Raw genomic sequence first — 25591 nt, forward strand, 5'->3', positions numbered from 1 at the left:
GCTACCGTATGTCACCTCAACGTGTCCGCTGACGTGACAAACAGAATACCATAATGTTCTTATATATCTTTGGTAGGAAACAAACACACCTGACCTAATAAAGTGATCCTATCAAAACAAGTCTACATTCGATCAGACAGACTTTCATGGAAAGAAAATAGCAGAAAGAATATAGTGGGATTCTGATCTCCTGCTGACGTCAAACATAACACTACGCTGACAATCGAAAAGCCAAAATCAACATTATTTGGATTTTCTGGCAGTTTGTGCACATCTGGAATCACTTTATGAACAATTCAGGCTACATCTCAGCTGTTAGGTATGAGCACGTACTCCTAATTGTATCCATTACTGAAGAAGATAATGTGATTTCCTAATAGGTGGTCATATTAGCACTTTGAAAAATATATTCTTAGTTGTTCCTCTTTAAAATAGAGTGGAAGTTACGGGCCTAATTCTCCACTGTTGGTATTTTTCTGCTTATCCCTCCTATTGTCCTCGTTCCACCCCCCCTTACTTTGGTGTTCACGGTCAAATTTGACAGGTCCTGTTTTAACTGCTATTACATTAACACAAAAACCATTAATCATCACCAAATTTCATTTAACGCCCTTTCAAACTGTAAATATTGTATCAGACTACTGGTATACATGAACAACTGCAGTAAATATACAAAGAACAGGCACTGAACATGTATTGCGTGTGCCAGGTGTGATCCATGTGGGGGGATGGGCACATAAGAGCGGGAAATGTGTCAAATTGTTGTGTGTGTGTGTGTGTGTGTGTGTGTGTGTGTGTGTGTGTGTGTGTGTGTGTGTGTGTGTGTGTGTGTGTGTGTGTGTGTGTGTGTGTGTGTGTGTGTGTGTGTGTGTGTGTGTGTGTGTGTGTGTGTGTGTGTGTGTGTGTGTGTGTGTGTGTGTGTGTGTGTGTGTGTGTTTTATCAGATCCGGATGGTTACTAATTCCTTTTCTTTATGGCGGTCATTTTTGACCGGGAGCACCATGGGTGTTACAAAGTTGACTAAATCATCCAAAGTCCAATGAAAGTGGTGATCAGCCATTGTATATGCTCAAATGTCTACTGTGAAGGATATCATGAAGCCTTAATGCAATCGAATGTAAAACAAAAAAGTTATGATTGATGAAAGTAGTAAATCGGTCAGATTTGACCCGAACACAACAGGAGGTTGGTCACATGGCTCGAGGTCGTAGCGTTGAACGTCTTTTAATAAAGCAGCCACACTCTGCATGACTGAGATTGTATTTCGGAACATCAGAAGAGATATTCATTCAAATGGATCCTCTCTGGGCTTTGGCTTTAAAAGGGAGAGCGACTTGAAATGGGATCAAAAACAAAATGTATAGAAGAGTCAGATGTTATGTTGGAGCATCAAGCGCGGAATATTGGAGTCACATTTTTTATATTTATGGTACTAACTCCATGTAGGGACGGCTCAGTAGCACAATGTTCAGGCAATCACTCGCATGTAGAAATCAACCCAACATATAGAGTATTCATCATTCAATTATTAATCATCACAATTACAAAGGAGTATTACATGAATCGTGGCCAGACTGAAACATTTAAAGCCTGTGCTGTTCATTAATTGGAAATCATTTCTACTTTCTTATTTCCACTCAACTACATTTCAGAGGCAAATAAGGCACCTTTCATTAATTTAAACATTATATTAGTTACTTCTGACTTATAAAATGACAGGATAATTTGATATATGATATGATGCATGTACTACTAATGTATTTAAAATGCGTTCTACATTGAAAAAATACAACATCAAATGCTCTTACATGTATCTGTTAATGATAAAAACGGAATATTATTTATTCTATAATAATATTACGCTGTGAAAGCAGCCATACCAAGTGCTTTTGATACTTAACCTTAAGCGACACTTTTGTGCTTTCATTAAAGTAACTTGTTATCAATTCAGGATTTCTTGTATTTGTTAACATGTGATTGTTGATTTAAGGCGTACACAAGGAAAGCTTTCTTTGTCTTTTATTTATATATGATTACATTTAAAAAAAGATGTTCGTAACATGAATAAAATATATATATATATATGGACAGTCCAAGTCAATTAATGAAGCATAACACGTATTATTAGACTAGGGATGTCCCGATCACCTTTTTTTGCTCCTGATCCGATTCCGATCATTTGATTTTGACAATTTGCCGATACCGATTTTTCCCGATCCGATCTTTATGCAATTCATTAAGAGAAAAAAAAGCATTCAAGTTGTCCCTTAAGGTTATTTTTTTATTTAAATTGGATATTCTATCCAACATGGATATAGCTTCTTTCTTTCACAGCAGCATTGGATCAGTTCAGTTGTGCAGCATTGGATCAAAACTAAATAAAGCTTTCATTACTCGTTAGCTTACTGCTACAATTAGACACTGCGCCCACTCTGTTGCTAGATTTGAGAGAAATAAGCAACCAGGTCTATGAAAACAAGCCCCAAAGAAGCAACACATACATGATGTTCTGTCATTTGAAACCAAAACTAAGGCCTCAGGATTACTTTAAGACTTGAACATGGTCATTTTTGTTTTGTAACATTGAATGCAAAATTTAAAAAAAAAGTATTTATAAAAAAAAAATCCCGATCCCCGATTTTTTCCTCCCGATTCCGATCTATTGAAAATCACGTGATCGGCTCCGATCCCCGATCACGTGATCGGATCAGGACATCTCTATATTAGACTATAGTTTGCTTACTTTTCTTCAGTTAAAAATCTGAGTACTTGCCAGTGAAAACAGCTAATGTTTAAAAAGTCTTGGCACATGTGTCCTCGTTGCAGCCCCATAATAAATCATGCTGCTGGTAACAGATGAATGAGGAATCTAATTGTAATGTAGTGGCCCTCTCTATCCGCCAGATGTGTCGTATTGATTTGAGAAAGAAACTAGATGCCTTCTTTCCTCTGAGCTGCAGGGCAGTGGAAAACAAATAGGCTGGTAATGACCGTGTTTATTAAAAAGATGCTTGCTTTGTGTCACTTTCTGTCATCCCTATCTGCAGTGAACGTCCGGTGGGTATTTGAGGAGGGAAATGCTCACCGCCCTGTTCACTGGGTTAAGCCCCAGAAGACAGCCCAGTCAAAAAGGAAGACATATGGCATTATCTCAACGTAAACACACGGTTTGTTTTGGCTGCGCTGGTGTCTCATGAGCGTGGGGGACGGACGGTATTCTTTCATTTAAAGAGGAGACGCAGCTCCTGGTCTTAATAAGGATATTTGCATATCTTGTTAGTTTCAGCCGATCAAAGGAACAACAGCCGAGCCATCTTTCTGCTGTTTAGTCCTGTTTTCAAAGGCTGAAATAATAATGGTTTTCCTTCAAATAGCTGAGATGTTGTGCTGATAATAAATACCTGGGACCAAGAAAGAGAGTACTTGCAAGTTTCTTTGGCAATGAAAGAAAATAATTGCATTTCACTGCTTCGTCTGTCCACTAAACTGCGACCCCAAACAGCGATTGTCCATTTAATGCCTAGTGAACGTAACTAAGTACAGCAGGTCTGTTGAGCGTTGGATTTCTTTGTTGTGCATGCGGCGTTATGACAACACAGCATTCAAAACAAGTGGATGGTTGTGTGTTTCCTGGCCTTTAAAAATAACCAAAAAACAGCGTTTAAGGAATGAGTCCTACAAGTTACTATTTTTGCACTTTTAGGGTTTCCTCGTCTCAAAGTCACATTTAGTTTTAATGTGTTTTTGGTCAGAAGTGCCTAAAAAAGGTTTGGGCTTATTCCAGAAATGTCAAGACTTTCACATTTCAGCCCTGTGACATAACATATGTTGTGATTACCCTCTGGATAATGTCTGATGCTTTTACATGTCTTAAACAAGTGTCTAAATTAGACTACTAACATCATCACACCGAACATGTGCTCTCTTTAGCTCAGTGTTGGTCCGTTGAAATCATGCGACTGTGATTTAGTTGGTTTATAGCCTAAAGGCCGCTACACACCAACCTGAGGCCAAAGAACGCGCACCGAAGGTGTCCCGACTTTTACGTCCGCTACGTCGCCCGCCTACGAACACACCGCGAAGACTTCAGTCGACGAGTGGCAATAACTGTCCTTACCAGCAGGCAGCGGTAGTGTGTATTCGTCATTCAAAAGAGGCATCAGCCAATCAGAGTGATTTCTTTGGCCGACTTTCTTTGGCCGATTCAACATGTTGAATCAATCGGCCTTGATGTTAGCTTTTAATTATGGCGACTGCATATACGTTTTAAAGATTACAAACGTGTATTAATATGTGGCGATCATCCTGCTGAGTAAAACCTGTGTTTCCACAGACCTTATGTTATGCAATACTCCAAAATCCAATGATCAATCCCATTGGTTTTTGCCAAGGGAGCCCCTGCGACGCTACGAAAACACATCGTCACTGCACACAAATAAGCGTCTGGTAACGAGAATGTCCCTTTTTCCTTAAAACTAAAGACCAGCTGTTTTGATAAACTGCATTTAATTAGTCATATTGGACGTAAGCAGCAATGAGTAGCTGACATAATATTTAATAATGCAGCCGAAAACTGAAGTATCTTTCAAACTGAACCAGCATAGGAAAACACATCTCTAGAGAAGGTCTTCCTTGTTTCCAGGATACATGGGTCATGACACCAAACCCCACTGAGGATTACTCTTTCCTCCCCTGCCAGGGATATGGTTCGGTACAGTGGTGTGTGTGTGTGTGTGTGTGTGTGTGTGTGTGTGTGTGTGTGTGTGTGTGTGTGTGTGTGTGTGTGTGTGTGTGTGTGTGTGTGTGTGTGTGTGTGTGTGTGTGTGTGTGTGTGTGTGTGTGTGTGTGTGTGTGTGTGTGTGTGTGTGTGTGTGTGTGTGTTGTAGCTGAACCTCTAACCTCTCTCTGGCAGAAACTGAGAGCCGTTTCAATGCCAATGTGCACAGGGGCCTCTACCATGACAACTATCTCGCTTTGCACTGATCCCACTTCGATTTTTCTCCTTTTATCAGATCACCGGCTTCAGGCTGGTGCCGCAGAACGAAGATGAAAAATGTAAAAAAAAGCCATTGTTATTTTTCCGTGCCGTCTAGATTTTTTCTTTGTCTGAAACCTGAAATATGAACAGGTGTTCCTTCTGAGATTTAAAGCTGGCTCTCTGACAGCTCAGCACCTCAGACTTTCTTTCCCCCCGTTCTGCCTGCTTGGCACTTTAGAGATGAAGACGCTGCCTTTGTGGTTTCTTTCCAGAGGAAGGCCAGAACTCAGAGGCACTGATTTATAGCCTGTTTTCAACAACTTTCTAAAACGCACACAGTGCAATAATAAAAAAGATCTTCATCCAACAGCCTCAAGCCCCCAAGAAGTGCGCTGGACTCTGATGAAAATATTCGTAGTGTCCAAACGGCGGTACTACAATTTCTGTATCAGTCCGTGAAGCCCAGAAAGACTTTCTCCCATTGACTAACATGGGGAAAGAGACGTCTGTAAATCAGCGGATAATTTTTTTTAAACCAAATCAACCACCCAGTATGAACTATTGTATAGCCCTTATTAGAATCATTCGGTCCTTAAAGTTGTAAAATGCACTACAAGCCGAATCTAGATTTATTTTCTGTCTCCATTCATTCTACTGAGCCGAGAGTGGGAGCTCGGGGGGGCGGGGCTTAAGGGGCGCATGCTCCGGGCGCACATACGGGTTATTCTGCTCTGACAGCTAGGCATGATGGGTAATCTGTGACGTTTGGCTCTCTCAAAAGTTGGGCCATTTTGACTTCATGCACCAATGAGCTGCTCTCATAGGAAAGAACGAGACCCCGCCTCCCACGCTGCATCCAGTTCTTATTATACATCCATGAACAGCCTCAGATGGCCATATTGGACATTTGACCAAATATATGTCCTACTAATCTGTACATTTAACACACTTTTAAATCAGTTTTATCTTCGAATGGGCCATAGACTCAGATAGAGTTCTCTTCCTCTCTTTACATCTTCATCAAAGCGGGATAAAAACAGCTTTGTTCCAGCAGCCATCGCACAAATTACCAAGATGTAGCGGCGTTGCACAGCTGCTTTGGAAGCAACGACTATTTATTTATTTATTTACTTGATTGTTTCATCTTTGTACTAGTGGTTTATACATGTGATGAAGCTTGGGGTTCTCTTTTCAAAGATGGGCCTGTTGTCTGTTTTAACTGCAAACCAAATCTACCTACGGGTGCAAATAAAATAACCTGAACCTGATCTTTGACTCACCTGAACTCCGCAGTGAGGAGGTTGAAGCCGTTGTACAGGTGGCCTTCTGCAGAAACCTTCTTTAGGTAAGAGTAGCTGTCCACGTCCCTGTCCATAAGGTAGTTAGACACTAGAAATCCTGCAAACAGACAAAAAGTAAAGGAATAGCTCTTATATTAAGCACTCAGTAAACGCAGCCTGGTTGTTAATAAGAAACGAAAATATAAATAATACAAAAGATAGATACCAGTCTTCAACAGTCTTCAAAATGTAATGAAATTGCACGAGTAGACAATAAGGAACAGTTATCATATACATCTGAAGTGTAGGCAATATGCAAGATTGTGCAGAATATGTGCAGACTATGGGTGCATTTTATCAGTGAATGTATTTTAGACTTCTTTAAAAGGTCTCCTAATTATACTGTTTTCCATCAATATATCACAGGTCTCAGATGTATACAGAACATGTCTCTGATTGGCTGAAACACCACACAGATCATTGCAGCATTACCCATAATCCCCTCTGTTTCAGCCCTGTTTCCAAAGTGCTGATTCTCTGTCTGTTACTTCAGATGAAAATAAGGAGCCCCTCCCCACGCCCCTCTGAGAGAGATTTGGTTACAAAGAACTCAATAGTGCTTTAGGAGGAGATTCACGTGATAAGGTGTGTGTGTGTGGGGGGGGGGGGGTTACCTTGGTTGGTGATTGGCTAATGGTTACACAAAACAAAACATTATGACATCATAAAGTGTCCAAAATCTGATCAGCTCATTTTTAGACAGGTTTTTATAGAAATGGATCAGGACAAAAAGAGAGAGAGACTTTGTTCCTGAAACTTTCAGAGTCTCTTTCCACAGAGGGGACACATGTAGATGTAGAAGAGACATGAAGAAGAGGAGACACATGTTGATGTACAAGAGACATGAAGAAGAGGGGACACATGTTGATGTTGAAGAGACATGGAGAAGAGGGGACACATGTTGATGTAGAAGAGACATGAAGAAGAGGGGACAAATGTTGATGTAGAAGAGACATGAAGAAGAGGGGACACATGTTGATGTAGAAGAGACATGAAGAAGAGGGGACACATGTTGATGTAGAAGAGACATGAAGAAGAGGGGACACATGTTGATGTAGAAGAGACATGAAGAAGAGGGGACACATGTTGATGTAGAAGAGACATGAAGAAGAGGGGACACATGTTGATGTAGAAGAGACATGAAGAAGAAGGGACAAATGTTGATGTAGAAGAGACATGAAGAAGAGGGGACACATATTGATGTAGAAGAGACATGAAGAAGAGGGGACACATATTGATGTAGAAGAGACATGAAGAAGAGGGGACACATGTTGATGTAGAAGAGACATGAAGAAGAGGGGACACATGTTGATGTAGAAGAGACATGAAGAAGAGGGGACACATGTTGATGTAGAAGAGATATGGAGAAGAGGGGACACATGTTGATGTAGAAGAGACATGAAGAAGAGGGGACACACGTTGATGTAGAAAAGACATGAAGAAGAGTCGACACATGTTGATGAAGAAGAGACATGAAGAAGAGGGGACACATGTTGATGTAGAAGAGACATGAAGAAGAGGGGACACATGTTGATGTAGAAGAGACATGAAGAAGAGGGGACACATGTTGATGTAGAAAGAGACCTGACGAAGAGGGGACACATGTTGATGTAGAAGAGACATGAAGAAGAGGGGACACATGTTGATGTAGAAGAGACATGGAGAAGAGGGGACACATGTTGATGTAGAAGAGACATGAAGAAGAGGGGACACATGTTGATGTAGAAAGAGACATGAAGAAGAGGGGACACATGTTGATGTAGAAGAGACATGGAGAAGAGGGGACACATGGTGATGTAGAAGAGACATGAAGAAGAGGGGACACATGTTGATGTAGAAGAGACATGAAGAAGAGGGGACACATGTTGATGTAGAAGAGACATGGAGAAGAGGGGACACATGTTGATGTAGAAGAGACATGGAGAAGAGGGGACACATGGTGATGTAGAAGAGACATGGAGAAGAGGGGACACATGTTGATGTAGAAGAGACATGAAGAAGAGGGGACACATGTTGATGTAGAAGAGACATGAAGAAGAGGGGACACATGGTGATGTAGAAGAGACATGGAGAAGAGGGGACACATGTTGATGTAGAAGAGACATGGAGAAGAGGGGACACATGTTGATGTAGAAGAGACATGAAGAAGAGGGGACACATGTTGATGTAGAAGAGACATGAAGAAGAGGGGACACATGGTGATGTAGAAGAGACATGAAGAAGAGGGGACACATGTTGATGTAGAAGAGACATGAAGAAGAGGGGACACATGTTGATGTAGAAGAGACATGAAGAAGAGGGGACACATGTTGATGTAGAAGAGACATGAACAAGTGGATTTTGCATAATAGGTGAGCTTTGATGTCGTGCTCACCTCTGCCCTGAGCCTCAGGGTTTTGTCCCTCCATGTAGTTTGTGATGGCAGCCATTTTGCCTCGTTTGCTGATCCCCAGCCATGATCCTCCTTCTCTCCCACCCTCCAAGTCCAGGCCTGGGGAACACAAGAGAACATTTTTTATCAAACGCAGCTTCATGAGACTTCATCTGGAGGTAAAATACATGATAATGCTTTTTGTAGCCATCTAATAAACACGTATAAGAGTTATAAATAACTATTGGATAATGACTCTCGTGTTTTAACGCCTCACAAGCAGATGTGCAGTATCTTTAAGTTCGGGAAATGATCTTATTCCAAACTTTGTGACAGTGGCATCTACTCTATATTCTGTGGTGACTTGTTTGCTCTCAATTGAAGGATTAGTGAAATATTTAAACCTAAGACTATTTATTTGTGGTTGCAAAATAATGCTTCATTTTATAAGCATTCAAGTTATCTTTAGTGTCTCCCCACCCCCCCCACCCCCTAGCTGAAACGCCTCAATTAGACTCCTCCGTTTACTTTTGTAACATTGTGACATCACTATGCAACACTGCTTCTATTGACTGTAACTATAGTGTGGGATTTAATCCATACTTTTTCCTGTAACTGTTCGTATATACGAACCAAGTTATATTACCAAGTGGATATTTTCCTTATGCAAGTTTTACACAATGGTTTAATAACCCTACGTTCGAAACAGTTAAATCTCCTTTAAGGATTACAATGGGTAATTTTTAACTGACATCATTTTCAAGATGTTTCCTAAGATCTACCTTTTTTTTCAAATGATAGACTTCTAATTGGTTAACTTTAATTGATTGATAGCAATTTAGGAACAATAATAACTTTTTATTGATCTAATTTGTTCTGTTTAGTTCATTGTCACGGTTTATCGCTATTTCTTCAACGTCATTGAAGTCCTTTGAACGCCTTTTACAAGGAGGCTCTGGGTGTTTGGATGTGAGGATTAAAAGACCTTGTATATTTATATTTATATTTCAGATCTTTTCCAGATACGGCTGGAGTTTTTTGTTAATTTATCTTAATTAAAATGTGAACTTTTCTCTCAAAGAAGTTCCTATTTCTACAAACATTGGAACCAAAGTTACACAATTCTTTGGAGGTCACTTCCTAGAAAATTGTAATTCAATGATATACTTTTAAAAAGACATAATGAACCAAGCCTTAATGTCATAGGTTATCTCTTCTCGTTGAAACGTTTGTGTTGTGACAGTCACAAACGTCCTTGTGAAGGAAAATCTGCAAGCCTTGCATCAAAATGTCCTTCCTTTGAATGCAAAAGGCTGACAAAAGCAGTTAGAAAAACACTCTGGACTTGAACTAGCCTTCATTAGGAAGCGTGTCATTGACCTGTAACAAAAACACACACAGGAGTATACTTCCATGTGTCTTCTGTAGATTTTAAAAGAAAAGAAGTGAACTCAATACATCGATAAATCTCAGTCTTTCCACGTTCTTCTTCTTTGCACGACATGGAAAAGGTGTAATCAGAGATAGAGGTAGTGGAGGACAAATATTTCGTTACTGAACATAAGTACATTTTTCTTGTATCAGTACTTTAATCCACTACTTATTTTTCTGACGACTTTTTACTTCTCTCATTTTCCAAACAGGCTGGTTCCTTTAGTTTGAATGTGTGTTTGGTGGCGTGATCATTATTATTTAGAGTCATTGCGTGCCTATTGGTTTGAACACGATCCGTGTATCCATCATTTCCTGGTCTTCTCTAAAGAAGAGGGACCAATGAAAACGTTGTCATGTTGCCGTTGTTCAGCATGGAAACATTCATTAGCTAACAATGACATTATTGTTCTATTAATATAAAGGGAGGTCAGGTACTCTTTAAAACAGCTGCTAGTTATGGGTACTTTTTACTGAAGTACATTTCAAAGCCTCTTTACTTTCACTTGAGTAAAGAAGTTTAGTCAGTACTTCTACTTTCACCAGAGTATTTTTAAACACAAGTATCTGGACTTCTACTTGAGTAAAGGATGTGTGGACTTTTTCCATCTCTGCATGTAACACACAGGAGTTTATCCTTCAATGTGTCTTTGTGTAGATTTTGAAAGAAAAGAAGTGAACTCAATACGTCGATAAATCTGTTTTTTCCACGTTCTTCTTCTTTGCACGACATGGAAAAGGCGTACTGCACGTCTCCTTCACTTCCTGTGATCGATAAGGACAGGTCCATTTACCCTGACAGTGACCAAGAGAGACCAGCGCTCCCACTCCTCAGGGGGAGGATGGAGAGCTTTCCTGATCCCACTGGGAGCTATAGCTTACTTCCCTTTTCGTCATGCCATGTCTCCTTCCGCCTCCCCCCCCCCCCCCCAGATAAGGCAGGGCCATTTATTCCTGTCACATCGCATAAAAGCAGCCATCAATTAAGGGACCACTACTGCAGTCCTGACCCCTCTATTACCGGGGGGGGAAGCAGACCGATGAACAACGAGGCTATCTGTGCGTTTCCTCCTTCAGGAAAAAAAAGAAAGAAGGGTGATTGATTTCCTCTGCTCGTCTGTAAGGTGTATTGGACATCAGTCAATTAAATATAGTTTACTGCGGGTGGGGATGTCCTGTGACGGAACGGAGGAGACGAGGTGGAGGAGACACATTTTCCCTACATTTTTTAAAAGGCTTTTAGTCTGGGATTGAATTGGGAATCAAACGCAGCTAAAAAATACAAATAAGGCGTTTTCACTTTGAGTCGTAAGAGAAATATGTTTTGAAGTTTCACCCTAGACTGCACAGTTGTGAAGATTTTGAGTGATATTGCGATCCACGATATTGGAGCCGTTGTTCATTAATGTTCTCATTATCATGTGTTTGATTAATATAAGAAGATAATGTTCAAAACAAAGATATTTTTAAAGTTAATTTCAGAGCGGGACATCTCTGCAGTAACACAAGCCTTCACTCAGAATAATATTGACACATATCTATCTCCAGAGACCCACCCGTTCATGTTTGTCCTCTTTGGAGCACATTGGGTTTTGGTCCATTACTTTGAGGCTATACATGCCACAGCATTAAGTCCAATTGTACTCCACAGAGGACATCCTGGGCTTTTCAAACATATGACATATGTGGGGGTGTGGCTTTGAAAAAGATAATTTTATTGTATTTCAAAATGGCGTCCATCAACACAAGCACTATTTATAGAAAGAGAAACTGTAAGTTTGTAATTTTGTAATTACCAGTGTTGTGAGTTCAATATTTTTGATTAATTATAGCAAGGGAACATCTTAGGAGTTACGGCCCGTCCACACAGCGGCGTGCGTTGAAAGCTTCACCATTCACTTTGAATGGGGTGACGTCACTTTTCGCCGAACTGCATTGTGGGAAGCGACGCGGAGCTTTGCTGGCGTGGCTCGCTGCAAAAGTTGAGCAATGTTCAACTTTTGAAGCCTCGGCAGAAGCATCAGCCAATCGAATCACATGCCAGTACAAGCTCTAGCCAATCAAACCGCTGCTTGTGTGTCAGGGGCGGGAGATTCATGTGATTGGTTGTTGGTCGAGTTTCAGACACGCCCACTGGCAAGCTTCAACGCACGCCGCTGTGTGGACGGGCCGTTAGTGTAGTGAGTTTCAGAGCAGTGTAATACTTATTTGACCTAAAACTAAATGTTTTTATGAATGTCCTCTGAGGAGGACATGGGGATTTTCTAACTTTTTATTTCCCCCATTTTACAAAACACAAATGGAGTCCACTATGGGCCCAAACTAACACGTAGGCTTCTGTAGGGTTCATGGCAGACGGATGCAGTGGGAAAACATACATCAAGTGCCTCAAGTGTCAGATGTATCTCTGCATTTCAAAAAAGGATGGAGTACTACAGAAGAGGGCTCAGTATGTGTTGCATTGAGTTGTTGTGCTCTAATGTTTTCTAAATGTACTTGTATGTTAATGTTGTTTGTATACTATCCTTCGCATAACTAACACTCAATGTCCTCTACAAAGGACACACAATAAAACAAAAAAATAAAATATATATTTTTAGGTTGTGTTAGTCATTATGTTTGTACCACCCTAAAGACTTGTGTGATAATAAAAAAGGAAATGTGAAACCTTTTTCTTTCTGGGTCTCAGGAGGATAGGTATTCTGCTACTTCTGCGATTTGAATATTGAGCTGGTCCATATCGCAATTTTGATGACATTTTCTTTAATTGCGAAGCCATTTTAAACACAATTAATAAATCATCTTCATAGGGTTTTGTTCTTGTGTTTTTGTATTGTTTTGTTTTTAACACTTTACCGGTTTTCTCTTACAAAAAAGCGTTACAACAATACGGATAGAAATGAATAGAAACAAAGCTTTCAAAACACAACAGACTGGTCTAACTTGCTTCATGTTTACTTATTATTTTAGTTCCTTATCATTTCCATTTCCTTAAATGTTATTACCTCTCTCTGCCAAGGAGGTTATGCTTTCAGTTTGGTTTTCTGTTTTCTGTCAGCATGTATACCAATCGTTGATATTCAGGAAACGTTGTGGAAGGTATTAGACCACAGAAGAAGAGATTCCATTTAGACTGGATAATAATAAAAAAAAAGTGTTGCCTACATTATGAAATAATATAGAATAATAATATATATAGTCATTTAAAATGTTGAAGGGATTCTATTAACTGTGATGTTTTTTCTTATTTATTTAATATTATTTATTTTTTGCAAGCTGGTATTGTCATGTCATTATACTTCTTGGTATTTCATTTGTATCTCTTGCTTCTACTAAATAAACAATTAAAAAGAACATTGCTAGATGAGGCCCTTGTGCTGAATGTATGTGGAGTTCGAATAATCAGAAAAAAATGATATTCTGGGAAAGTTGTCATCCATGTTGTTTCCACATTAGCTCATGAAGGACTTCCCATCTCAGGAAATAGGACCTTCCAGAAGCACATGAATGCACCTTGGAGGAGGTCTATGCTCTCCAAGTCCCATTCTAGTTTAAAATGCATTTGGGAGGAAGTGAAATGGTTTCCGAGCTGGACTCAAACTCACCGCTGAGGATCTCGTTGTTACTCGCCCAGAAGTCTGCAGCTTTGGACGGCCGGACGTAGAACTCATCTCTGTTAGCAGCCAAAATCAGCCTGAGGAGATTCAAAGAGGAGGTTCAGAAAGGGAGTTACACATTTCCTCTTATGTCCCTTCACTCAGGGAGTTTAGTGTCGTTAGTCCAACAATCTGAGTCTCCCTCTGGCTTCACAAAGACCTCAGATGCGTCCAGGAGTTATCTGGTACAGTAACATAACAAAGTGATTGAGCAGGAGGCGGCGGATACAAAAGGTCGAGGTGACATGAGTTCTTTGATGATGAGAGGATCAAAAGAGAGGGAAAGCTCAGAGACAAGCCAATTTAAAACGTACAGATAATCAGCCTTTGAAGAGAGGGGTAAAGAGAAACACAACTTTTGATCAGAGTTTCCCAGAGTCAACTAGTTGTGTCAGTGTCATACAGCCGCTTGGTGAATTACTTATTTCCTGTTCAGTGCATGTTAAAAATAAACTTAGAAAACTGGATGCGGACCAAATTCACGATACAGTAAATATCACACTGTTATAGCAACACTGATGTTATGATATTAGCTGAAGTATCCACATTGTACAAAGTTTAAAAAAGGACATATTAACCCTCCTATTGTCTTCGTGTTCCCCGCCTTACTTTGGTGTTTGTGGTCAAATTTGACCGGTCCTGTTTTAGCTGCTATTACATTAACACAAAAACCATTAATCATCACCACATTTAATTTAACACCCTTTCAAACTGTAGATATTGTATCAGACTACTGGTATACATGAACAACTGCAGTAAATATACAAAGAATAGACACTGAACATGTATTGCGTGTTCCAGGTGTGATCCATGCGGGGGGATGGGCACATAAGAGAGGGAAATGTGTCAAATTGTGTGTGTGTGTGTGTGTGTGTGTGTGTGTGTGTGTGTGTGTGTGTGTGTGTGTGTGTGTGTGTGTGTGTGTGTGTGTGTGTGTGTGTGTGTGTGTGTGTGTGTGTGTGTTTTATCTGATCCGGATGGTTACTAATTCCTTTTCTTTATGGCGGTCATTTCTGACCGGGAACACCATGGGTGTTACGAAGTTGACTAAATGATTCAAAATTCAATGAAAGTGGTGATCAGCCATTGTATATGTTCAAATGTCTACTGTGAAGGATATCATGAAGCCTTAATGCAATCGAATGTAAAACAAAAAAGTTACGATTGATGAAAGTAGTAAATTGGTCAGATTTGACCCGAAGACAACAGGAGGGTTAAACTCATTTCCAGGTTCATAATTGTCTCCACTGTGACATGTCTCTCTCTCTCCACACTTTGAACATTAAAGCAAGGAGAGAGAGAGACACTAAAGATAACTACGAGGAGGGAGGCGTGTGGTGCAGTGTGTTAGTGCATTGGTGTTTGGATCAGGGGAGCACAGGTTCAAACCCCACTGGAGTCAGCATGTCGTTGTGTCGCTGAGACACTTCACCCCAAATTGCTCCTGTGGGGATTGCCCAGTATTGAGTTTGTAAATCGCTTTGGATTAAAGTGTCCAACATGTAACGTCATGTAATAACTTTTCGGGCATTTGGCTAAATTGCATTATTTTGCAACTACACATAAATAGTCTTGGGTTTGAATATTTCACTCGTCCTTCAGTTGAGAGCAAACAAGCCAGCAACAAATATAGGCTCTTAGATGCCACTGGCACAAAGTGTGGAATAAGATCACTTTTTTCAAACTTACAGATACTGCACATCTGCTTGTGACGGGTTAAAACTATTTAGAATAAAGAAAAATGTGTTTATCCGTGACAGACGTAGAATAAAACAACTTATCTTGTCTGCACCTGTCAGTAACCTTTCCATCTGTTTTTATTGCCTAAACAAGAAAAACATTTACTGCTATAAACACAAATAAACATCCTGAACAAGAGAGCGATCTGATTTAAATAAATCACCTTGCCATCACTCTGTTGTCTGCCTGTCAGTTAAGTGCCGTGCTGCTCTCGGACCTGCATTATTAATCACAGAGTCAGTGAGTAATGATGCCATTATCTCCACGGACATTAACAACTGCACGGTGACCTGTATCTAACGCATCAGCAGACAGTAGTTTCTGCAGACCCTCACCAGCTGGTCACTACTAACAATGCTGCAGACAGGAAGTGAAACATCATGGAGTGGCTATGGTGGAAGAAGTACACCTATTGGCATCACAATAAACTTAATTTACCAAAAGTAAAATGACTGTTTTCATCAAAGCTATTAGAGATGGAGCTTATTTTAATGACTTTATAAATTGCTGCTGGATATTTTAAACCTATATATAATTTTACTGATATTGCAATTACGTTATTATTCACGATACTGGAGGGATTGATCGTTTTTTTAATCCTAACTCTTAATATCAATGAAATATATATCAATGCTCACCGTGATAATTTTAAGATGGTATGTACTAAACTAATTATTATTTTAGGTCTGAGGAATAGAGAATCCAGACATTTTGGTACACTTTTGATCAAGTGTGCATCCATAGTTTCTGTTTTATATGAGCTACTAACTAGATTTTGTGAAGTAAATAAAGCTGTCAAATAAATGTAGTTGAAAAGGTTTCGATTGAAGTACGTTACTGTCGTGATGAACATGATGGCTCACTATTGCAGCATGAGACTTTCTTAAAACTCATACATTCATGTCTTTTATGGCGTGCTAACATGTGAATCCCAAACAGACTGTATATGCAGCTTTGTCGATAATACAAGTTAAAAGGTCATTTAGATATAGATTTGAAGTGGCTTGTTATTTTGTATTGATTGTTGTGCTTTTATTTAGGTCCTAGGGATGTCCCGATCACCTTTTTTTGCTCCCGATCCGATTCCAATCATTTGATTTTGACAATTTGCCAATACCGATTTTTCCCCATCCGATCTTTATGCAATGCATTAAGAGGAAAAAAAGAAAAAAAGCATTCAAGTTGTCCCTTAAGGTTATTTTTTTATTTAAATTGGATATTCTATCCAACATGGATATAGCTTCTTTTTTTCACAGCAGCATTGGATCAGTTCAGTTGTGCAGCATTGGATCAAAACAAAATAAAGCTTTCAGTACTCGTTAGCTTACTGCTACAATTAGACACTGCTCCCTGCCCACTCTGTTGCCAGATTTGAGAGAAATAAGCAACCAGGTCTATGAAAACAAGCCCCAAAGAAGCAACACATACATGATGTTCTGTAATTTGAAACCAAAACTAAGGCCTAAGGATGACTTTAAGACTTGAACATGGTCATTTTTGTTTTGTAACATTGAATACAACATTTAAAAAAAAGTATTTAAAAAAATGTTTTTTAAAAATCCCGATCCCCGATTTTTTTCTCCCGATTCCGATCTTTTGAAAATCACGTGATCGGCTCCGATCCCCGATCACGTGATCGGATCGGGACATCTCTAGTCCTAATTTGTGCATATGTATAAATATGTCTTTTGATTGTGTGTATATATATATTTATATATATTGGTATATACATATTTTTATAAATTTGTTTTTGTATTTGGGATTGTGGGAAACGGTATTTCGATCTCTCTGTCTTTACACACAAACTGAAAGATTGACAATAAAGTTGACTTTGATTTAAAACACATGAAAACACCCTTTGGGCAAACAACAGAAGCCAGACTATTTAAAAAAAGCCCAATAAAGTGTATTGACCTCTTTGAAAGCTGCATGTTCCGCTTAGACTTGGCGACGGTCCGCGCATTAATCACGTATGGGTGCTCGGATCAAACCGATAAACCAAACTCATCTAATAGGGGTCGACGTCTGTGCATCAAAGGCTAATGATAGCATGTTCCCGCGGCACTATAGCCACCGCTGCTCCAACAAACAAAGCTCACACTAATGATGCTACACCAGCATCTGCTGTGTGATCCTGAGGGGAGGAATCACATGCGAGCAGCTCCATGCCAGTAACAGCTGCACTGTGTAGGAGGCATGCTGAGAAGAGAGAGGTATCAGAGCTGAACTCTGAGTCTTTGTCTCTGCAGTAAACACAGAGCTTTGTGGACTTGGCAGCAGACACTTTGCTGTGGCTTTATGTATCCGAGGATATTCACCATGACACGTTGAATCATTTAATAACATTTCTGAGAGCTCTACATCCTTAATTTTTCAGTAGCATTATTTTACATTTCAAATGAATCCACTATTTGCTCCAATACAAGCTTTTTAGACAAATATATGGAATTCAATTAACTTTGTAGATATCTATTGACCCTAGAAAGCCTGTTTTGGTGACATCTCCCTCTAAGGACAAGACAAATCTGAGACTATCCTCTTAGAAAGATCTTAAAAAGGCAGCCCCTCACCCCCTTTGTTAACATTTCAATCAATACCTGGATGTCTATGGAATCATCATTATGTTATTTGATTCCGTAGACATTCAACAACTAAGCAAAGATAGACAGCTGAACAAAACATGGTTTGATCCTAGGCTTTTATGATCGTTTGACTCTTTCAAAATATGAAAAAATAGTCAATTCCCCCTTAAAGTACAGTATCTTAACTATCTATTTAGCGAAATCACACATTTAGGCTATTTATGTAATCTTCTTTTGATAACTTAGTTCAACCTGTTCCCTTCAATTCACTGAGTGTCCCCTGAAACAGTTTGGAGTCCCTGGGGAAGCTGCCTCCCACTTTAAAACTCTAGCAGCTCTAAAGAAACCATCAGTAGAGGGTGAGATGAATCACTAGATGAGTTAAAACTTTAGTCAGAGCATATAATATGGTGCTATAGAAAAGGTCATTAGGATTCACCCTTTGGGAGAACACTGGATATCTCTTTAAAGTAGAGACACTACATACTAATATACACCTGAACATCAGCAGGAGAGGACTCTTTAAAGTAGAGACACTACATACTGATATACACCTGGACATCAGCAGGAGAGGACTCTTTAAAGTAGAGACACTACATACTGATATACATCTGAACATCAGCAGGAGAGGACTCTTTAAAGTAGAGACACTATACATACTGATATACACCTGAACATCAGCAGGAGAGGACTCTTTAAAGTAGAGACACTGCATACTGATATACACCTGAACATCAGCAGGAGAGGACTCTTTAAAGTAGAGACACTAAATACTGATATACACCTGAACATCAGCAGGAGAGGATTCTTTAAAGTAGAGACACTACATACTGATATACACCTGAACATCAGCAGGAGAGGACTCTTTAAAGAAGAGACACTACTGATATACACCTGAACATCAGCAGGAGAGGACTCTTTAAAGTAGAGACACTCCATACTGATATACACCTGAACATCAGCAGGAGAGGACTCATTAAAGTAGAGATACTCCATACTGATATACACCTGAACATCAGCAGGAGAGGACTCTTTAAAGTAGAGACACTCCATACTGATATACACCTGAACATCAGCAGGAGAGGACTCTTTAAAGTAGAGACACTACATACTGATATACACCTGAACATCAGCAGGAGAGGACTCTTTAAAGTAGAGACACTACATACTGATATACACCTGAACATCAGCAGGAGAGGACTCTTTAAAGTAGAGACACTGCATGCTGATATACACCTGAACATCAGCAGGAGAGGACTCTTTAAAGTAGAGACACTACATACTGATATACACCTGAACATCAGCAGGAGAGGACTCTTTAAAGTAGAGACACTACATACTGATATACACCTGAAAATCAGCAGGAGAGGACTCTTTAAAGTAGAGACACTACATACTGATATACACCTGGACATCAGCAGGAGAGGACTCTTTAAAGTAGAGACACTACATACTGATATACACCTGAACATCAGCAGGAGAGGACTCTTTAAATTAGAGACACTACATACTGATATACACCTGAACATCAGCAGGAGAGGACTCTTTAAAGTAGAGATACTACATACTGATATACACCTGAACATCAGCAGGAGAGGACTCTTTAAATTAGAAACACTACATACTGATATACACCTGAACATCAGCAGGAGAGGACTCTTTAAAGTAGAGATACTACATACTGATATGAACCTGAACATAAGCAGAATATGTCCTCTTAAAGCCAGCTAAGGTGAAAATGTCAACCTGCTTACATCACGTCTCATCAAGGCAGATTCCCACAGCAAACTGCCAAAGGGATAAAGAATTTATTGCGGTTGTTAGGTCAATCACTTTCATATTTTTGGTGCTATGAGCACAGCAAGCTCTAGGGACTGTTAGTGAAGCTGGTGGCATTAAAGGAAGCAATATAATTAAAGGTCAAAACCACAACACAATGCGGGTGGACTGATTGCAGAACTGCTTCTATTCTGAGCCAATTTGAAACGCAGAAATCTCAGCATGTGGGTAATCATTGAGTCATTTGTGCTGAACATGAACTAATTTACATCCCGTAGGTATTTTCCTGTCATTTTGGGAATGGGGAGTGTGATAATTATTTCCGATTAAACTTTAATTGTGTCTTAAATTCGGTATGCTGAACATTCCTTGTGATTTCCACATGGGTGCTGCAGTAGAAAATGACATCTGCACATTGTAGTCTATATATAGCACTATTGTTACCACATTAGGACACAGTGTGTTTCACCTTTCCTCAGGTTCAGGCTTGAGTCAGGACTCATAACACACCTCTGCTGTGATTTGTTTCAGCGGGTCACCCCCCCCTAGGGGAGGAGAGAGATGCACTATGGCCAAGTTCACTCTCAAGCTCAGGGGCATTATAGTGCACGCCCTAACTCACAGTGACTTCACATAGAGCACTGGTTAGCATTTGCTGCTAGGTAGGGCACATGGAGGTTGTGCAAAGATTCCTTCAGTGCTTTAAAAAGGTCCCCTATTATACTGTTTCTCATCAATATATCATAGGTCTCAGATATATACAAAACATGTCTCCGATTGGCTGAAACACCAAACAGATCATTGCAGCATTACCCATAATCCCCTCTGTTTCAGCCCTGTTTCCAAAGGGCTGATTCTCTGTCTGTTACTTTAGATGAAAATAAGGAGCCCCTCCCCACGCCCCTCTGAGAGACATCTGGTTACAAAGAACTCAATGGTGCTCTAGGAGGAGATTCAGGTGATAAGGGGGGAGGGGGTTACCTTGGTTGGTGATTGGCTAATGGTTACACAAGACAAAACATCGTTATGACATCATAAAGTGGCCAAAATCTGATCAGCTCATTTTCAGACAGGTTTTTATAGAAATGGATCAGGACGAAAAGAGAGAGAATCTTTGTTCCTGAAACTTTCAGAGTCTCTTTCCACAGAGGGGACACATGTTGATGTAGAAGAGACATGAAGAAGAGGGGACACATGTTGATTTAGAAGAGACATGGAGAAGAGGGGACACATGTAGATGTAGAAAGAGACATGAAGAAGAGGGGACACATGTTGATGTAGAAGAGACATGAAGAAGAGGGGACACATGTTGATGTAGAAGACACATGAAGAAGAGGGGACACATGTTGATGTAGAAGAGACATGAAGAAGAGGGGACACATGTTGATGTAGAAGAGACATGAAGAAGAGGGGACACATGTTAATGTAGAAGAGACATGAAGAAGAGGGGACACATGTTGATGAAGAAGAGACTTGAAGAAGAGGGGACACATGTTGATGTGGAAGAGACATGAAAAAGAGGGGACACATGTTGATGAAGAAGAGACATGAAGAAGAGGAGACACGTGTTGATGTAGAAGAGACATGAAGAAGAGGATTTTGCATAATAGGTGACGGTTAGAATTAACATTGTTGAGCAAAATGAGGTGTGAATTCTTTTTTTTAAATAAAACAGAAAATAAACGTCTCTTCCCTTAACTCCTCTGTTACTATGCTGTTGTCTGTGTGTGTGCACCTTTAAAAGCTCAAAGTGTCTCCTGGAGAAAGATGAAATGAGGAAAAATTGCAGAATTGTCAAGGTGTGGCAGAAGTGATCTCAAAACCTGGCACCTGAAAAAGGCTTTTCACCTGGTTTGAAAAAATGTATCTTAATATTGTTTTGCTGCATGTTCCAACGCTTCACTGAAGTCACATGATGCCAACTGAGGGAAATATTGAAATGCAGTGCTCGTTTAGTTTCATCAACAAAATCAACCAAAAATATTTGGTTTCACACCAAAAAGAACCAGTCCCTAGTTCGCGCGAACCTTTTCACCCCCAGATAGTCCCTGCTAGTGAGCTAGTACTTTCCTGTGATCATGCACAGAGAGTATCAACGTTTCTTGAAAGGGCTATGTGCTCACCTGTAGGCATTTTTGGAGGCAGGCCGGGGGTCAAACTTGAAGAAAATTATACACATGGATGTTTTGGGGGATTGATAACAAAGTTTCACTCAGTCATATCTGAAGAAGAGAGATAAAAACAGGAGACAGTGAACAAAAGTGTTGAAATCTGTTGTGAAACATGTTCTGGAAGACCAGTTAGGACGTGCTCAAACTTTGCAATAACAAAAATGTAGAAAACCACAGCTAAAGTTCATCTTAACTGTCTGTGTAGAAAGATAATGTATCTGAGTAAAGAATAATTGGAAATGTTCCATAACCTTAGCATACAGTCATTGCAATACATGTACTTAGCATACTTACACAGTGTACTTGGCTGTAGGACAAACAAATGGACTGTCCTGAGTGCATGCTGTGTGTACAACTGTTAACAAAAGGTTGAAAAAAGTAAGTGTTAGGCATTGTATCACATAGGTTTACTATCTTTGTCATCACTTATACACAACGTAATGAGTGCAAAGGTAGTCATTAAGCAACAGGAGTTCAAAGGCTAAACCATGACTGAAGAGGTCATTATAAAGTGTGCTTTGTAGGGTAATATACATATCCCTACTATCTCGCTAGCAGCCTGTAGCAAACGATACTTGATATACAATCTACTATGATTGCATGTTAACGGTCTAAAGATTGTGCGTAAAGCCATTTAGGCAACCATTAATGGTGTGTAAAACCATTTACTAAGACTGTGTCAAGGTATTAATAGTTGTCCTATATCAAGATGAGCCATTGTCTGTTCTGCATGTGTCTGGTAACAAACCAGCCTTGCATTGCACCACTAACAGTGTTTAAGTACACATAATAATATATGTCTAGTTTTGCAGCAACAGCAAACATAGTTTCAACCTGGTGACCTAAGCTAGCGGTAGCATTTTCTAAATCAATAAAGTTATGAGACAACAAGCTGAATTAAGATACTAACCTTAGATATGCAAGACAGATAAGATGTTCATTTGCTAAGATAATTGTTAAGCAGCTGTAGTTTACTGGTGTGTTGTATCAGCTAGTTCAGTACACCTTTACTCGCTGTTGTCAACTAAAAGGAAGTGTTCCTATTGAGTAATCTCGATTTGTGACTCGCCAAGATCTTAAGCGGGCGGGAATACTGTGTTGTCTATTCACCCGCTCACACCGGCACTACACATGAACAAAACGAGCGCACTTTCAACACGGCTATGAAGTCTGTTGCGATTGGTCAGTTTGCAAGTAACACCAACAGCAAGCTAACGGTAAACAGTTGCGATTACATTTCCGGTTATTGCAAAAATAAAAACATCGATAAAGAAATATACTTAGCTGGAATTATTTAACATAATGGATTCAGGCTTTGCTTCTTGAGGGCAACATTTTAGAACAATTTATTTATTTAATAATGGTTAATTATGGCTAAAGATTAACATTACACAACACATAATACAATATGTCCATATTAGTGTAAAGACGCATCTTTACTCGAATGTTTCACACATGAAATACTGCTCTGAAGGCGGTCCACTATCTTAAAATGTTAAATCAATTCAATTGCAGTTGGTTGATTTTCTCTACACTCATATGCCCTGAATATTTCATTCTGGTGGTGTTTGAATCGCTTTTACTTTGAAAAGATATGCACCATACGTTTTCTTTGCGTTCAAGTCGACTTGACAAAGCCATGGTACCAGTGAAAATAACAACACATCTAGAAAAGATGAACAGATGATAAAATAAAACATAATATTACTAAAACATAGGTGACTAACTATAGTGTGTTTTGTTGCTTTCATTCATAGGCAAATAATGGGAAAGCTGAATAATAGGAGCATTGATTATACCTACCACATGGAAATACATTTAAATTAAGCTGATAAGGACACTAAATTACCTGATTCAAAATGATAAAAAAAAATGAAAGACCCATCATGCAGTCATTCAATACAGTGCGGGTGGTAATGGGGCGGAGACTTGCTGTGACCGACAGCATCCAGCACTGTAGTGGATGAGAGGGGGGAGACAGAGGCTGCTTTCATACAACACACCGTCGCAGTCACTAATTAGTGGGCTTACAATGAACCATAGTCCCTTTGAGCACAATAAGTAACTTTCAAATCAGTTGAGGATACTTGGTTTTCGCACCCGGTGTGACTGAGAGGACGCACACGGCGAGCACCTGACAACCAGCCTGCAATTTGAGATTAAAGGGGTTTGTAAAAGTGATATCCCTGCAGCGGCCAGGTTAAATGCAAAATAACGTTTCTCATCCTATCCTCGGACTACTGCACACCACAGGAGGGTCTCTTTGCTGTCCAGGACAAGGATGAACAGGAGAAACTGAGGTAATGCTGCTCTTCGCTTTCTCGCGTAAATCCATGTGGTGATTATCCTGCAACGCCAAGTTTTAGCCTGGGCCATTTAAGGATACTCTCATGAGGAGGGCGTGACGATAATTTAACAACAATAATGAAATAACAATGTGAAGTGAGGTTGGAGAAAGCTAGAAATAAACCGTCAGCTGTGTGTTTTTTTTTATAATGAGAGTGCACATTTTTAATGAGGCATTGATTAGGACACACGGGGCCGGTGTGACAGATGTATCACGCTTTTGTTAAATAGTCGGTGTTTTTGTATGTCATAAGGTGTTGGACACTACATTTCATGATGCCCGATAGCTTATTGTATGAAAGGCATTGTTTAAAACGTAATATAGGCTAATGTGTGTATTGGTGTATATGTGAGCTCATATCGCTAATGGTTTCGGTCAAAGGCAGCGAGCCGCAGCGAGCTGTCAATCATCTCATCCTTACTACTCCATTGTTTTACCCCTCCTGTTTGTGAGTGAGTTACCATGGAGAGTCTTCCGGTTTCTCCCCTTTAATTACCTTATTTGGACACGGGGCAGCTGTCAGTGGCTGCTGGACTCATGGAGCTGCTTTCATGTCCCATGTGAGGAACCGCTAGAATCACTGAATGCTTCACAAATAATCACCACGAGCTTTGAATTAAGTTTTCAGTACACTTTTACTGGTCCTGGTGAGCTTTTTCACACCCAGCTATCACCGATATGCAATGAATGTGAGCATGGGCAAGTCATTTGCATTTACTTGTCCTTGAGCTCTACTGTCCACCATACAACCCCCTGCTGTGAGAAGCTTCTGCTTTAATGCATTACTGATGTAGGTAAGCCTTATGGGAAAGTGGCAATAGCCCTGCTTTTAAAATTGGTATGATTCGGTCTCTATTTGCCACAATGACAGCGAGTTTTGCACCAATAAAGATTCAATATCCTGTTTTTTGTATGAACTCATTATTCTATGGCAGGGTTTGTTTGAATGATTTATGTCTTAACACATTTCTGCTGGTTTTAAATGCATATGGTGTCCTTCAGTGTTTTTCAAAGGCGCTTATACATAATATGCATTTTATATATAGGCTAACATACTGTAACAGACAGCCCTAATGTTATTACTGAATTCATATCTTCTCTTAAATGTATCAAGATGCAGTTTTAAATGAGACTTGGCATGGCTTGCAGATTTAAGTAACCCAGTAAGGAGCATTTTTGTCCAAATATTAGTGTTC

At 39.7% G+C, this 25591-nt stretch overlaps 2 protein-coding genes across 3 annotated transcripts in view; one reads left to right on the top strand and one right to left on the bottom strand.

Annotated features, from left to right (window-relative positions):
• tango2 (transport and golgi organization 2 homolog) overlaps window positions 1–23116 on the bottom strand; it is a 35780-nt gene extending 12664 nt beyond the window's left edge. For both annotated transcript variants that reach the window (XM_079690469.1, XM_079690468.1), the window contains exons 1-6: window positions 22959–23116; window positions 22343–22403; window positions 22001–22099; window positions 13726–13814; window positions 8693–8809; window positions 6259–6376 (exon numbers count right to left, since the gene is read on the bottom strand). In XM_079690469.1, coding sequence (XP_079546595.1) covers window positions 6259–6376; window positions 8693–8809; window positions 13726–13814; window positions 22001–22056 — 380 coding nt within the window. In that variant the 5' untranslated portion in view covers window positions 22057–22099; window positions 22343–22403; window positions 22959–23116. The remainder of the gene's footprint in view (window positions 1–6258; window positions 6377–8692; window positions 8810–13725; window positions 13815–22000; window positions 22100–22342; window positions 22404–22958) is intronic.
• An 892-nt stretch (window positions 23117–24008) lies between these two features.
• arvcfb (ARVCF delta catenin family member b) overlaps window positions 24009–25591 on the top strand; it is a 275952-nt gene continuing 274369 nt past the window's right edge. The window contains exon 1 of the mRNA XM_079687092.1: window positions 24009–24348. The gene's annotated coding sequence lies outside the window, so the exon portion shown is untranslated. The remainder of the gene's footprint in view (window positions 24349–25591) is intronic.

The sequence above is a fragment of the Notothenia rossii genome (assembly GCF_949606895.1).
Source record: "Notothenia rossii genome assembly, chromosome: 6".
In the NCBI taxonomy this organism is placed as follows: domain Eukaryota; kingdom Metazoa; phylum Chordata; class Actinopteri; order Perciformes; family Nototheniidae; genus Notothenia; species Notothenia rossii.